At 46.3% G+C, this 17,053-nt stretch overlaps 1 protein-coding gene across 3 annotated transcripts in view; it reads left to right on the top strand.

Moving 5' to 3' along the window:
• The window catches only part of LOC106595407 (casein kinase I), a 102,037-nt gene that overhangs the window by 44,330 nt on the left and 40,654 nt on the right, over nucleotides 1-17,053 (top strand). For all 3 annotated transcript variants that reach the window (XR_014392594.1, XM_045719612.2, XM_045719611.2), the window contains exon 2: nucleotides 4,875-4,985. Coding sequence is in view for 2 of the 3 variants with exons in the window: in XM_045719612.2 (XP_045575568.1) it covers nucleotides 4,875-4,985 (111 nt within the window). In the remaining variant the exon portion in view is untranslated. The remainder of the gene's footprint in view (nucleotides 1-4,874; nucleotides 4,986-17,053) is intronic.

Here is a 17,053-nt window from a genome sequence, read left to right as displayed (position 1 = left end):
AAGGCTGAAAGGCAGGCGACAAGCTTAGGTCCAAAATAAGCTCATAGAAACGCATTGGGCTTATTTTTGGACAGATTTTGGCGAGAGTGAAACCTCTTGCTTCTCCTCTTCCTCTATAGTTTACATACACACCCCAAGCCCCTGCTACCAAGCCCCTCCCCCTGTCACTCACAACAACAAGTAATGTTGCGCAGGTCCTAATCCGGCGCAGGTCCTAATCCAGGCACTTGTCATCTCCCGTCTGGATTATTGCAACTCGCTGTTGGCTGGGCTCCCTGCCTGTGCCATTAAACCCCTACAACTCATCCAGAACGCCGCAGCCCGTCTGGTGTTCAACCTTCCCAAGTTCTCTCACGTCACCCCGCTCCTCCGCTCTCTCCACTGGCTTCCAGTCGAAGCTCGCATCCGCTACAAGACCATGGTGCTTGCCTACGGAGCTGTGAGGGGAACGGCACCTCCGTACCTTCAGGCTCTGATCAGGCCCTACACCCAAACAAGGGCACTCCGTTCATCCACCTCTGGCCTGCTCGCCTCCCTACCTCTGAGGAAGCACAGTTCCCGCTCAGCCCAGTCAAAACTGTTCGCTGCTCTGGCACCCCAATGGTGGAACAAGCTCCCTCACGACGCCAGGACAGCGGAGTCAATCACCTCCTTCCGGAGACACCTGAAACCCCACCTCTTCAAGGAATACCTGGGATAGGATAAAGTAATCCTTCTAACCCCCCCTTAAAAGATTTAGATGCACTATTGTAAAGTGGTTGTTCCACTGGATATTATAAGGTGAATGCACCAATTTGTAAGTCGCTCTGGATAAGAGCGTCTGCTAAATGACTAAAATGTCTAAAATGTAAAATGTAATGAGAGATCACTCCTTCCTCTCTGAAGGAGACACCACATTGCGGTGGACACCACATTGAGACATTATTTTACTGTAATAGAGAAGTTAACCTTTCAAACCATACCCTGTTTATGTCTCAACTCCTCAGATTGAGAGCAGAGCAGACGCTACTGCAACAGGAGTATCAATGAACATTGATTCTGGAAAATGAATGCCCAATTTGTCTCGCGTGCATTACAGTATCACACATGGCCAGCAGCATTTTAGTCAAATAAAGACAGTTATACTAGCTGTTTAGTCTGTGTTTTTATAAAAACAATTATACAAGGAATTTTCAACTTGTTCTCATTCTGATAAATCAGGTAGGCCACTTGATTCCAACATGTGAATAAAGTGGACAGGCTAACATGCTGTTCAAACAGCTGGAGATGGACAGAAGGGTGTGTTCATCACAATCTCTTCTACCTTGTTAGCTAGCAGATAGATCCAAGTTGGCTAAACTTAAAATAGAAGTATTTAGCTGTCTACTTACTAGCACGTGGGCTTGTGCTTGACAGATTGTTTGAGACCTGTGTTAATGTTCTATAATGCCTGCTACGTTATTAGTGACTGTGCATTATGCTTGGTTCTGGTTACATTTGGACATTTTTATAGACAGACCTGAAAGCCAGATCTGTGATTATTGCAACAACAACAAAATGCAGTTAGAACTATTTAACCTAGCGGTTATGAGCTTTGGTCCTTTAACGGAATGGTCACTGGTTCGAATCCCAGAGCCGGCTAGGTATAAAAACAATATGTTGATATGCCCTTGAGCGCCCTTAACCCTAATTACTCCTGTAAGTTGCTCTGAATAAGAACATCTACTAAAATACTAACGTGTTAATATCTTATGGTTGTGGAAGACATATATTCAGCCAGGGTATCATTTCACAATCCCTGAATTCATTAGATTATTGCTGACCGTTTTAAATGCCGTGTATTTGACCTTTAATTGTACAACAGCTTAAAGAGATATACAGCACCAGTCAAAAGTTTGGACACTTATTCAAGGGTTTCTTTATTTTTACTATTTTCTACATTGTAGAATAAGAGTGAAGACATCAAAACTATGAAATAACATATGGAATCATGTAGTAACCAAAAAGGTGTTAAACAAATCAAAATATATTTGAGATTCTTCAAAGTAGCCACCCTTTGCCTTGATGACAGCTTTGCACACTCTTAGCATTCTCTCATAAACCCTTATGTGTTGGTGTGTCCAAACTTTTGACTAATACTGTGTGTGTGTGTGTATATATGTATATATATGTATATATATATATATATATATATATAGTATATGTGTATGTATGTATATGTATATATGTGTGTGTATGTATGTATATATATGTGTATATATGTGTGTGTATGTATGTGTATATATATATATATATGTGTATATATGTGTGTATATATCTATCTATATATATATCTATATCTATATATATCTATCTATATATATCTATATATATCTATATATCATAGGGCTGGACGATAAGGCCTAAAACTCATCTTGATTTTCTCAAACTTATGGGCGATTCACTATATATATATATATATATATGTATATAGATAGATGAGTTTTAGGCCTTATCGCCCAGCCCTATGATCCTGTGGTGTGGATGTATGAGTGAGCCCTATGATCCTGTGGTGTGGATGTATGAGTGAGCCCTATGATCCTGTGGTGTGGATGTATGAGTGAGCCCTATGATCCTGTGGTGTGGATGTATGAGTGAGCCCTATGATCCTGTGGTGTGGATGTATGAGTGAGCCCTATGATCCTGTGGTGTGGATGTATGAATGAGCCCTATGATCCTGTGGTGTGGATGTATGAGTGAGCCCTATGATCCTGTGGTGTGGATGTATGAGTGAGCCCTATGATCCTGTGGTGTGGATGTATGAGTGAGCCCTATGATCCTGTGGTGTGGATATATGAGTGAGCCCTATGATCCTGTGGTGTGGATGTATGAGTGAGCCCTATGATCCTGTGGTGTGGATGTATGAATGAGCCCTATGATCCTGTGGTGTGGATGTATGAATGAGCCCTATGATCCTGTGGTGTGGATGTATGAGTGAGCCCTATGATCCTGTGGTGTGGATGTATGAGTGAGCCTATGATCAAAATCAAATCAAATGTATTTATATAGCCCTTCGTACATCAGCTGATATTCTCAAAGTGCTGTACAGAAACCCAGCCTAAAACCCCAAACAGCAAGCAAAGCATGTGAAAGAAGCACGGTGGCTAGGAAAAACTCCCTAGGAAAAACTCCCTAGAAAGGCCAAAAACCTAGGAAGAAACCTAGAGAGGAACCAGGCTATGAGGGGTGGCCAGTCCTCTTCTGGCTGTGCAGGGTGGATATTATAACAGAACATGGTCAAGATGTTAAAATGTTCATAAATGACCAGCATGGTCAAATAATAATAATCATAGTAGTTGTCGAGGGTGCAACAAGCACGTCCGGTGAACAGGTCAGGGTTCCATAGCCGCAGGCAGAACAGTTGAAACTGGAGCAGCAGCACGGCCAGGTGGACTGGGGACAGCAAGGAGTCATCATACCAGGTAGTCCTGAGGCATGGTCCTAGGGCTCAGGTCCTCCGAGAGAAAGACAGAAAGAGAGAATTAGAGAGAGCATATTTAAATACACACAGGACACCGGATAAGACAAGAGAAATACTCCAGATGTAACAGACTGACCCTAGCCCCCCGACACAAACTACTGCAGCATAAATACTGGAGGCTGAGACAGGAGGGATCAGAAGACACTGTGGCCCCATCCGATGATACCTCCGGACAGGGCCAAACAGGCAGGATATAACCCCACCCACTTTGCCAAAGCACAGCCCCCATACCACTAGAGGGATAACTTCAACCACCAACTTACCATCCTGAGACAAGGCCGAGTATAGCCCACAAAGATCTCCGCCATGGCACAACCCAAGGGGGGGCGCCAACCCAGACAGGAAGACCACGTCAGTGACTCAACCCACTCAAGTGACGCACCCCTCCCATGGACGGCATGTATGAGTGAGCCCTATGATCCTGTGGTGTGGATGTATGAGTGAGCCCTATGGTCCTGTGGTGTGGATGTATGAGTGAGCCCTATGATCCTGTGGTGTGGATGTATGAATGAGCCTATGATCCTGTGGTGTGGATGTATGAATGAGCCCTATGATCCTGTGGTGTGGATGTATGAGTGAGCCTATGATCCTGTGGTGTGGATGTATGAGTGAGCCCTATGATCCTGTGGTGTGGATGTATGAGTGAGCCTATGATCCTGTGGTGTGGATGTATGAGTGAGCCCTATGAGCCCTATGATCCTGTGGTGTGGATGTATGAATGAGCCCTATGATCCTGTGGTGTGGATGTATGAGTGAGCCTATGAGCCCTATGATCCTGTGGTGTGGATGTATGAGTGAGCCTATGATCCTGTGGTGTGGATGTATGAGTGAGCCCTATGATCCTGTGGTGTGGATGTATGAGTGAGCCCTATGATCCTGTGGTGTGGATGTATGAGTGAGCCTATGATCCTGTGGTGTGGATGTATGAGTGAGCCCTATGATCCTGTGGTGTGGATGTATGAGTGAGCCCTATGATCCTGTGGTGTGGATGTATGAGTGAGCCCTATGATCCTGTGGTGTGGATGTATGAGTGAGCCCTATGATCCTGTGGTGTGGATGTATGAGTGAGCCCTATGATCCTGTGGTGTGGATGTATGAGTGAGCCCTATGATCCTGTGGTGTGGATGTATGAGGGAGCCCTATGATCCTGTGGTGTGGATGTATGAGGGAGCCCTATGATCCTGTGCGTGTAATTTGGCTACAACATCTGGTCTGTGAATATTTCCGTTTCGTGATGTGCGGTGGAGTTGTAGTTTAAGACTTGTTCGGTAACGAATCCAGTTTCTTAAGGAATCCTGCAATGTTTCTTAAGATAGTCAATGAAAAAGTTCACCAGTTCTGTGTTAATCTCTAATCTGTTTGTATTTCTCTCTAGGTACTGATATCTCAGTAGGAGAGGAGGTGGCCATCAAGCTAGAATGTGTGAAGACCAAACACCCGCAGCTCCACATCGAGAGCAAGATCTACAAGATGATGCAGGGAGGAGGTACGACACTACACTATCCATCTGTCCCACTGGCCTAGTGGTCATCCTACCAGCTCTTATCTAGATCACTGTAACTGGCCTAGTGGTCATCCTACCAGCTCTCATCTAGATCACTCCTGTAACTGGCCTAGTGGTCATCCTACCAGCTCTCATCTAGATCACTCCTGTAACTGGCCTAGTGGTCATCCTACCAGCTCTCATCTAGATCACTCCTGTAACTGGCCTAGTGGTCATCCTACCAGCTCTCATCTAGATCACTCCTGTAACTGGCCTAGTGGTCATCCTACCAGCTCTCATCTAGATCACTCCTGTAACTGGCCTAGTGGTCATCCTACCAGCTCTCATCTAGATCACTCCTGTAACTGACCTAGTGGTCATCCTACCAGCTCTCATCTAGATCACTCCTGTAACTGGCCTAATGGTCATCCTACCAGCTCTCATCTAGATCACTCCTGTAACTGGCCTAGTGGTCATCCTACCAGCTCTCATCTAGATCACTCCTCTAACTGGCCTAGTGGTCATCCTACCAGCTCTCATCTAGATCACTCCTGTAACTGGCCTAGTGGTCATCCTACCAGCTCTCATCTAGATCACTCCTGTAACTGGCCTAGCGGTCATCCTACCAGCTCTCATCTAGATCACTCCTGTAACTGGCCTAGCGGTCATCCTACCATCTCTCATCTAGATCACTCCTGTAACTGGCCTAGTGGTCATCCTACCAGCTCTCATCTAGATCACTCCTGTAACTGGCCTAGTGGTCATCCTACCAGCTCTCATCTAGATCACTCCTGTAACTGGCCTAGTGGTCATCCTACCAGCTCTCATCTAGATCACTCCTGTAACTGGCCTAGTGGTCATCCTACCAGCTCTCATCTAGATCACTCCTGTAACTGGCCTAGTGGTCATCCTACCAGCTCTCATCTAGATCACTCCTGTAACTGGCCTAGTGGTCATGCTACCAGCTCTCATCTAGATCACTCCTGTAACTGGCCTAGTGGTCATGCTACCAGCTCTCATCTAGATCACTCCTGTAACTGGCCTAGTGGTCATGCTACCAGCTCTTATCTACTCAAAGTAGGTGGACACCCCTTCAAATTAGTGGATTTGGCTATTTCAGGCACACATGTTGACAGGTATAGAAAATCGAGCACACAATGGCCCGTACTGAACAGCTCAGTGACTTTCAACGTGGCACCGTCATAGGATGCCACCTTTCCAACAAGTCAGTTTGTCAAACTTCTGCCCTGCTACAGCTGTCCCGGTCAACTGTAAGTGCTGTTATTGTGAAGTGGAAACGTCTAGGAGCATCAACGGCTCAGCCGCAAAGTGGTAGGTCACACAAGCTCACAGAACAGGACCGCAGAGTTCTGAAGCGCGGAGCTCTTAAGAATCGTCAGTCCTCGGTTGCAACACTCACTGCTGAGTTCCAAACTGCCTCTGGAAGCAACGTCCGCACAAGAACTGTTCGTCGGGAGCTTCATGAATTGAGTTTCCATGGCCGAGCAGCCACATACAAGCCTAAGATCACCATGTGCAATGTCAAGCGTTGGCTTGAGTGGTTTGAAGCTCGCCGCCATTGGACTTTGCGGCAGTGGAAATGCTTTCTTTGGGGTGATGAATCACGCTTCACCATCTGGCAGTCCGACGGGCGAATCTGGGTTTGGAGGATGCCAGGAGAACGCTACCTGCATTGGACTGGGGGCTGTTTTCATGGTTCGGACTAGGTCCCTGAGTTCCAGTGAAGGGAAATCTTAACCTGTTGTGGTATAGGGGGCAGTATTTTCACGGCCGGATAAAAAAACGTACCTGATTTAATCTGGTTACTACTCCTGCCCAGAAAGTAGAATATGCATATAATTATTAGCTTTGGATAGAAAACACTCCAAAGTTTCTAAAACTGTTTGAATGGTGTCTGTGAGTATAACAGAACTCATATGGCAGGCCAAAACCTGAGAAGATTCCATACAGGAAGTGCCCTGTCTGACAATTTGTTGTCCTTCTTTTGCATCTCTATCGAAAATACAGCATCTGTGCTGTAACGTGACACTTTCTAAGGCTTCCATTGGCTCTCTAAAGCCGCCAGAAAGTGGAATGGGGTGTCTGCTGTCTCTGGGCAAAGTACAACAGCTCTGTTTGTAAGTGGTCAGCCTGGGGACAGTGAGATAACCTCATTTTTTTATTTCAGCCTTTGAATGAATACAACGTTGCCTGGTTGGAATATTATCGCTATTTTACGAGAAAAGTAGCATAAAAATTGATTTTAAACAGCGTTTGACATGCTTCTAAGTATGGCAATGGAATATTTAGAATTTTTTTGTCACGAAATGCACTCGCGCGTCACCGTTTGGATAGTTACCTGAACGCATTAACAAAACGGCGGTATTTGGATATAACTGTGGATTATTTGGAACCAAAACAACATTTGTTGTTGAAGTAGAAGTCCTGGGAGTGCATTCTGACGATTTGTTTCAAATAATCCATAGTTATGTCCAAATACCTCCGTTTTGTTTGTGCCATCAGGTCACTATCCAAAGGGTAACGCGCGAGTGCATTTCGAGACAAAAACATTCAAAATGTTCCATTACTGTACTTAGAAGCATGTCAAACGCTGTTTAAAATCAATTTTATGGTATTTTTCTCGTAAAATAGCGATAATATTCCAACCGGACAATAGTGTATTCATTCAAAGAGGAAAAGAAAAAACAGCATGGTCGCGTGAACGCGCATATCCAATCTGTTTGTCACCAGGCAGACCACTGAGAAACTGAGCTACTATACTCTGCCCAGAGACAGAAGACGCCTCAATCTGCTTTCTGAAGGCTTTAGACAGCCAATGGAGGCCTTAGAAAGTGCAACATAACCCCGCAGATACTGTAGTTTCGCTAGAGAATCAAAAGAACTAAAAATTCTCAGACAGGCCACTTCCTGCTTGGAATTTTCTCTGGTTTTTGCCTGCCATATGAGTTCTGTTATACTCAGACACCATTGAAACAGTTTTAGAAACTTAAGAGTGTTTTCTATCCAAATCTACTAATAATATGCATATTCTCGTTTCTGGGCAAGAGTAGTAACCAGTTTAAATCGGGTACGTTTTTTTTATCCGGCCGTGAAAATACTGCCCCCTAGCCCAGACAGGTTAACTGCTGAAGTATTCCAGTGAGTGTGGGTTTTCCTTCTTCTCATTGTAATTAGCTGAGTAACAGGACCGAGCCAGGTTAGCCCTGTCCTGAGGTTATTAGCTGAGTAACAGGACCGAGCCAGGTTAGCCCTGTCCTGAGGTTATTAGCTGAGTAACAGGACCGAGCCAGGTTAGCCCTGTCCTGAGGTTATTAGCTGAGTAACAGGACCGAGCCAGGTTAGCCCTGTCCTGAGGTTATTAGCTGAGTAACAGGACAGAGCCAGGTTAGCCCTGTCCTGAGGTTATTAGCTGAGTAACAGGACAGAGCCAGGTTAGCCCTGTCCTGAGGTTATTAGCTGAGTAACAGGACAGAGCCAGGTTAGCCCTGTCCTGAGGTTATTAGCTGAGTAACAGGACAGAAGGACAGAGCCAGGTTAGCCCTGTCCTGAGGTTATTAGCTGAGTAACAGGACAGAGCCAGGTTAGCCCTGTCCTGAGGTTATTAGCTGAGTAACAGGACAGAGCCAGGTTAGCCCTGTCCTGAGGTTATTAGCTGAGTAACAGGACAGAGCCAGGTTAGCCCTGTCCTGAGGTTATTAGCTGAGTAACAGGACAGAAGGACAGAGCCAGGTTAGCCCTGTCCTGAGGTTATTAGCTGAGTAACAGGACCGAGCCAGGTTAGCCCTGTCCTGAGGTTATTAGCTGAGTAACAGGACAGAGCCAGGTTAGCCCTGTCCTGAGGTTATTAGCTGAGTAACAGGACAGAGCCAGGTTAGCCCTGTCCTGAGGTTATTAGCTGAGTAACAGGACAGAGCCAGGTTAGCCCTGTCCTGAGGTTATTAGCTGAGTAACAGGACAGAGCCAGGTTAGCCCTGTCCTGAGGTTATTAGCTGAGTAACAGGACAGAGCCAGGTTAGCCCTGTCCTGAGGTTATTAGCTGAGTAACAGGACAGAGCCAGGTTAGCCCTGTCCTGAGGTTATTAGCTGAGTAACAGGACAGAGCCAGGTTAGCCCTGTCCTGAGGTTATTAGCTGAGTAACAGGACAGAGCCAGGTTAGCCCTGTCCTGAGGTTATTAGCTGAGTAACAGGACAGAGCCAGGTTAGCCCTGTCCTGAGGTTATTAGCTGAGTAACAGGACCGAGCCAGGTTAGCCCTGTCCTGAGGTTATTAGCTGAGTAACAGGACAGAGCCAGGTTAGCCCTGTCCTGAGGTTATTAGCTGAGTAACAGGACAGAGCCAGGTTAGCCCTGTCCTGAGGTTATTAGCTGAGTAACAGGACCGAGCCAGGTTAGCCCTGTCCTGAGGTTATTAGCTGAGTAACAGGACAGAGCCAGGTTAGCCCTGTCCTGAGGTTATTAGCTGAGTAACAGGACCGAGCCAGGTTAGCCCTGTCCTGAGGTTATTAGCTGAGTAACAGGACAGAGCCAGGTTAGCCCTGTCCTGAGGTTATTAGCTGAGTAACAGGACAGAGCCAGGTTAGCCCTGTCCTGAGGTTATTAGCTGAGTAACAGGACAGAGCCAGGTTAGCCCTGTCCTGAGGTTATTAGCTGAGTAACAGGACCGAGCCAGGTTAGCCCTGTCCTGAGGTTATTAGCTGAGTAACAGGACCGAGCCAGGTTAGCCCTGTCCTGAGGTTATTAGCTGAGTAACAGGACAGAGCCAGGTTAGCCCTGTCCTGAGGTTATTAGCTGAGTAACAGGACAGAGCCAGGTTAGCCCTGTCCTGAGGTTATTAGCTGAGTAACAGGACAGAGCCAGGTTAGCCCTGTCCTGAGGTTATTAGCTGAGTAACAGGACAGAGCCAGGTTAGCCCTGTCCTGAGGTTATTAGCTGAGTAACAGGACCGAGCCAGGTTAGCCCTGTCCTGAGGTTATTAGCTGAGTAACAGGACAGAGCCAGGTTAGCCCTGTCCTGAGGTTATTAGCTGAGTAACAGGACCGAGCCAGTTAGCCCTGGGGTTAACCCTGTCTACATTTACATTCAGCCTCACCACTATGTCAGTCCGGATCCTCTGTGACCTTTACCCTGGCCGTTCAGTCAGTCCGGATCCTCTGTGACCTTTACCCTGGCCGTTCAGTCAGTCCGGATCCTCCGTGACCTCTACCCTGGCCGTTCAGTCAGTCCGGATCCTCTGTGACCTTTACCCTGGCCCTTCAGTCAGTCCAGATCCTCTGTGACCTTTACCCTGGCCGTTCAGTCAGTCCGGATCCTCTGTGACCTTTACCCTGGCCCTTCAGTCAGTCCGGATCCTCTGTGACCTTTACCCTGGCCCTTCAGTCAGTCCAGATCCTCTGTGACCTTTACCCTGGCCCTTCAGTCAGTCCGGATCCTCTGTGACCTTTACCCTGGCCGTTCAGTCAGTCCGGATCCTCCGTGACCTCTACCCTGGCCGTTCAGTCAGTCCGGATCCTCTGTGCATGTGTGTCCTAGTCCCACTGACCAGTGTGTCGTTTAAAGTGGGGTTTCACCCTCCAAGGTGTGTTGTTTAATGGTGTGTTTCCCGCCCCAGGGTGTGTGTTGTTTAATGGTGTGTTTCCCCCCTCCAGGGTGTGTGTTGTTTAATGGTGTGTTTCCCCCCTCCAGGGTGTGTGTTGTTTAATGGTGTGTTTCCCCCCTCCAGGGTGTGTGTTGTTTAATGGTGTGTTTCCCGCCCCAGGGTGTGTGTTGTTTAATGGTGTGTTTCCCCCCTCCAGGGTGTATGTTGTTTAAAGGTGTGTTTCCCCCATGCGGTGTGTGCGTACGTACGCAAGTGCAAGCTTTTGTGTGTGTAACAGCCTGCACTCCCAGTAACAGGCTTATCCCCACCACAGCCCTCCAGCCCCTTCCCCTGGAGTGTTGCCCCAGCAGGGTGCTCTGACATTGGGACAGGATGGAGCGATAACCTGGGTTCCTGGAGCCCCGTGGGTCTCATTCGTTCGTGCCCTATATCCTTCTTTTTTCACTGCTCCCCTCTCCTCCACCAATCCCCTCACCTCTCGATCGCTCCATCATTGGTTCTATCCTTTCTGTCATCTCCCCTCTATCCTTTCTCTCTCATCTCCCCTCTATCCTTTCTCTCTCATCTCCCCTCTATCCTTTCTCTCTCTCTGTCATCTCCCCTCTATCCTTTCTCTCTCTCTGTCATCTCCCCTCTATCCTTTCTCTCTCTCTCTGTCATCTCCCCTCTATCCTTTCTCTCTCTCTCTGTCATCTCCCCTCTATCCTTTCTCTCTCTCTCTGTCATCTCCCCTCTATCCTTTCTCTCTCTCTCTGTCATCTCCCCTCTATCCTTTCTCTCTCTCTCTGTCATCTCCCCTCTATCCTTTCTCTCTCTCTGTCATCTCCCCTCTATCCTTTCTCTCTCTCTGTCATCTCCCCTCTATCCTTTCTCTCTCTCTCTGTCATCTCCCCTCTATCCTTTCTCTCTCTCTCTGTCATCTCCCCTCTATCCTTTCTCTCTCTCTCTGTCATCTCCCCTCTATCCTTTCTCTCTCTCTCTGTCATCTCCCCTCTATCCTTTCTCTCTCTCTCTGTCATCTCCCCTCTATCCTTTCTCTCTCTCTGTCATCTCCCCTCTATCCTTTCTCTCTCTCTGTCATCTCCCCTCTATCCTTTCTCTGTCATCTCCCCTCTATCCTTTCTCTCTCATCTCCCCTCTATCCTTTCTCTGTCATCTCCCCTCTATCCTTTCTCTGTCATCTCCCCTCTATCCTTTCTCTCTCTCTGTCATCTCCCCTCTATCCTTTCTCTCTCTCTGTCATCTCCCCTCTATCCTTTCTCTCTCTCTGTCATCTCCCCTCTATCCTTTCTCTCTCTCTGTCATCTCCCCTCTATCCTTTCTCTCTCTCTGTCATCTCCCCTCTATCCTTTCTCTCTCATCTCCCCTCTATCCTTTCTCTGTCATCTCCCCTCTATCCTTTCTCTCTCTCTGTCATCTCCCCTCTATCCTTTCTCTCTCTCTGTCATCTCCCCTCTATCCTTTCTCTCTCTCTGTCATCTCCCCTCTATCCTTTCTCTGTCATCTCCCCTCTATCCTTTCTCTGTCATCTCCCCTCTATCCTTTCTCTGTCATCTCCCCTCTATCCTTTCTCTGTCATCTCCCCTCTATCCTTTCTCTGTCATCTCCCCTCTATCCTTTCTCTGTCATCTCCCCTCTATCCTTTCTCTCTCTCTCTGTCATCTCCCCTCTATCCTTTCTCTCTCTCTCTGTCATCTCCCCTCTATCCTTTCTCTCTCTCTCTGTCATCTCCCCTCTATCCTTTCTCTCTCTCTGTCATCTCCCCTCTATCCTTTCTCTCTCTCTGTCATCTCCCCTCTATCCTTTCTCTGTCATCTCCCCTCTATCCTTTCTCTGTCATCTCCCCTCTATCCTTTCTCTCTCTCTGTCATCTCCCCTCTATCCTTTCTCTCTCTCTGTCATCTCCCCTCTATCCTTTCTCTCTCTCTGTCATCTCCCCTCTATCCTTTCTCTCTCTCTGTCATCTCCCCTCTATCCTTTCTCTCTCTCTGTCATCTCCCCTCTATCCTTTCTCTCTCTCTCTGTCATCTCCCCTCTATCCTTTCTCTCTCTCTGTCATCTCCCCTCTATCCTTTCTCTGTCATCTCCCCTCTATCCTTTCTCTCTCATCTCCCCTCTATCCTTTCTCTGTCATCTCCCCTCTATCCTTTCTCTGTCATCTCCCCTCTATCCTTTCTCTGTCATCTCCCCTCTATCCTTTCTCTGTCATCTCCCCTCTATCCTTTCTCTGTCATCTCCCCTCTATCCTTTCTCTGTCATCTCCCCTCTATCCTTTCTCTGTCATCTCCCCTCTATCCTTTCTCTGTCATCTCCCCTCTATCCTTTCTCTGTCATCTCCCCTCTATCCTTTCTCTGTCATCTCCCCTCTATCCTTTCTCTGTCATCTCCCCTCTATCCTTTCTCTCTCTCTGTCATCTCCCCTCTATCCTTTCTCTCTCTCTGTCATCTCCCCTCTATCCTTTCTCTCTCTCTGTCATCTCCCCTCTATCCTTTCTCTGTCATCTCCCCTCTATCCTTTCTCTGTCATCTCCCCTCTATCCTTTCTCTGTCATCTCCCCTCTATCCTTTCTCTGTCATCTCCCCTCTATCCTTTCTCTGTCATCTCCCCTCTATCCTTTCTCTGTCATCTCCCCTCTATCCTTTCTCTGTCATCTCCCCTCTATCCTTTCTCTGTCATCTCCCCTCTATCCTTTCTCTGTCATCTCCCCTCTATCCTTTCTCTGTCATCTCCCCTCTATCCTTTCTCTGTCATCTCCCCTCTATCCTTTCTCTGTCATCTCCCCTCTATCCTTTCTCTGTCATCTCCCCTCTATCCTTTCTCTGTCATCTCCCCTCTATCCTTTCTCTGTCATCTCCCCTCTATCCTTTCTCTCTCTCTGTCATCTCCCCTCTATCCTTTCTCTCTCTCTGTCATCTCCCCTCTATCCTTTCTCTGTCATCTCCCCTCTATCCTTTCTCTGTCATCTCCCCTCTATCCTTTCTCTGTCATCTCCCCTCTATCCTTTCTCTCTCTCTGTCATCTCCCCTCTATCCTTTCTCTCTCTCTCTCATCTCCCCTCTATCCTTTCTCTCTCTCTGTCATCTCCCCTCTATCCTTTCTCTCTCTCTGTCATCTCCCCTCTATCCTTTCTCTCTCTCTGTCATCTCTCTTCTCTTTTGCCGTTCTCTTTTTTGACCCCTTTCCTCTTTAGTTCCATCTCTCATCTCTCCTTTTATCTGCTCTCTCATTCTCTCTCTCGCTCTCTCCCTCCCTCTCTCTGGCCAGATGGTGTGTGTGCCTGGGGATGAGAGGGTGGAATAGACGGAAGGGGAAGGAGGGAGGCGTGGGGGAGGGGCAGAGTCGCTCGCTGCATTCCTCTTCTCTGGGGCACCATCCCTCCATCCTCCAGCTCATGAATATTCATACAGTGTGTGTGCGTGGTAAAATGAGCCTCCGGTGTAGCAGGAAGAACAAAGCACAGCCATGTTGTATTATATGATCAAAAAGAGATGACGCAGTGCTGCACGACCCTCATTATTATCCCCATAGTCCCCATTACCCTACTGACCACTGGGTCAATACACACCATAGTCCCCATTATCCTACTGACCACTGGGTCAATACACACCATAGTCCCCATTATCCTACTGACCACTGGGCCAATACACACCATAGTCCCCATTATCCTACTGACCACTGGGTCAATACACACCATAGTCCTCATTACCCTACTGACCACTGGGTCAATACACACCATGTTACTCTATCAATATTGGATAATCAGTATGATATATATATTAGAGGTCGACCGATTAATCGGAATGGCTGATTTAATTAGGGCCGATTTTAAGTTTTCATAACAATCGGTAATCGGTATTTTTGGCCACCGATTTGCCTATTTATTTTATTTATTTTAAATTTTTACACCTTTATTTAACTAGGCAAATCAGATAAAGAACACATTCTTATTTTCAATAACGGCCTAGGAACGGGGGTTAACTGCCTTGTTCAGGGGGGATTCGTTTTTGCAACCTTCCGGTTACTAGTCTAACCACCTGCCTTACATTGCACTCCACGAGGAGCCTGCATGGCAGGCTGACTACCTGTTACGTGAGTGCAGCAAGAAGCCAAGGTAAGTTGCTAGCTAGCATTAAACTTACCTTATAAAAAAACAATCAATCATAATCACTAGTTAACTACACATGGTTGATGATATTACTAGTTTATCTAACTTGTCCTGCGTTGCATATAATCGATGCGGTGCCTGTTCATTTCTCATCGAATCACAGCCTACTTCGCCAAATGGGTGATGATTTAACAAGTGCATTTGTGAAAAAAGCACTGTCGTTGCACCAATGTACCTAACCATAACCACAAGTATATATTTTTAAACCTGCATATATAGACTTAGGGATGCCACCCGTTAGATAAAATACGGAACGGTTCCGTATTTCACTGAAAGAATAAACGTTTTGTTTTCGAAATGATAGTTTCCGGATTTGACCATATTAATGACCTAAGGCTCATATTTCTGTGTGTTATGTTATAATTAAGACTATGATTTGATATTTGATAGAGCAGTCTGACTGAGCGGTGGTAGGCAGCAGCAGGCTCGTAAGCATTCATTCAAACAGCACTTTCGTGCGTTTACCAGCAGCTCTTCGCTGTGCTTCAAGCATTGCGCTGTTTATGACTTAAAGCCTATCAACTCCCAAGATTAGGTTGGTGTAACTGATGTGAAATGGCTAGCTAGTTAGCCGGGTGCGCGCTAATAGCGTTTCAAACGTCACTCGCTCTGAGACTTGGTGTAGTTTTTTCCCTTCCTCTACATGGGTAACGCTGCTTCGAGGGTGGCTGTTGTCGATGTGTTCCTGGTTCGAGCCCAGGTAGGAGCGAGGAGAGGGACGGAAGCTATACTGTTACACTGGCAATACTAAAGTGCCTATAAGAACATCCAATACTCAAAGGTATATGAAATACAAATCGTATAGAGAGAAATAGTCCTTATAATTCCTATAATAACTACAACCTAAAACTTCTTACCTGGGAATATTGAAGACTCATGTTAAAAGGAACCACCAGCTTTCATATGTTCTCATGTTCTGAGCAAGGAACTTAAACGTTAGCTTTCTTACATGGCACATATTGCACTTTTACTTTCTTCTCCAACACTTTGTTTTTACATTATTTAAACCAAATTGAACTTGTTTCATTATTTATTTGAGGCTAAATTGATAGTATTTCTGTATTAACTTAAAATAAGTGTTTATTCAGTATTGTTGTAATTGTCATTATTACAAATAAATAAATGAAAAAATCGTCCGATTAATTGGTATCGGCTTTTTTTGGTCCTCCAACAATCGGTATCGGCGTTGAAAAATCATAATCGGTCGATCTCTAATATTGCTCTACAGTAGGAAATGGACTGAAACAGGGAAGGGACTACCTGAACTTGTCCAATAAGAAACACAACATTGTTGTTGCAATATGTTTTGGTAGGTTTTACCCTAATGAATACATCCCAGGTCCTGGAACAGAACCAGATGGGAGGAACTTATTTTAGACTTGAGTTCTGTCCCATATGGCACCCTATTTCCCTTTATAGTGCACTAATTTTGACCAGAACTCTATGGCACCCTATTCCCTTTATAGTGCACTACTTTTGACCAGGGCCCATAGTGGTCTAATCAAAATGAGTGCACTATATAGGGTGTCATATGGGATACAGACAGGCTATTTAGTGCTGAGTGACCCTACAGGTCCTTAGATGGACACTGTACATTCTGCTGCTTAATATATCCAGAAGTCTGGTCTATGTAGTCTGAGATTGAGCTGCTCCTAAATATATGTTGCTGTATCAGTATGGGGGCTCCCGAGTGGCGCAGTGGTCTAAGACCCTGCATCTCAGTGCTAGAGGAGTTACTACAGACCCTGGTTCCATTCCAGGCTGTATCACAGCGGTCTAAGACCCTGCATCTCAGTACTAGAGGAGTCACTACAGACCCTGGTTCCATTCCAGGCTGTATCACAGCGGTCTAAGACCCTGCATCTCAGTACTAGAGGAGTCACTACAGACCCTGGTTCCATTCCAGGCTGTATCACAGCGGTCGAAGACCCTGCATCTCAGTACTAGAGGAGTCACTACAGACCCTGGTTCCATTCCAGGCTGTATCACAGTGGTCTAAGACACTGCTTCTCAGTGCTAGAGGTGTCACTACAGACCCTGGTTCGATCCTGGGCTGTATCACAACCGGCTGTGATCTGGAGTCCCATAGGGCATCGCACAATTTGGCCCAGCGTCGTCCGGGACGGGAGGGTTTGGCCGGGGTAGGCCGTCATTGTAAATAAGAATTTGTTCTTAACTGACTTGCCCAGTTAAATATTTATAAAAATTGAATATTAAATCCCTTGGTCCGCGGATCTCAAAATATTAATATAAAAAATATAAAAAATCATGCTTTATTCTATGAATAG

This window comes from Salmo salar, chromosome 06 (assembly GCF_965601325.2).
Source record: "Salmo salar chromosome 06, fSalSal1, whole genome shotgun sequence".
Taxonomy (NCBI): Eukaryota; Metazoa; Chordata; class Actinopteri; order Salmoniformes; family Salmonidae; genus Salmo; species Salmo salar.
The sequence above is the reverse complement of the archived record's forward strand: the minus strand, read 5'-3'. Positions and strand labels throughout refer to the sequence as shown.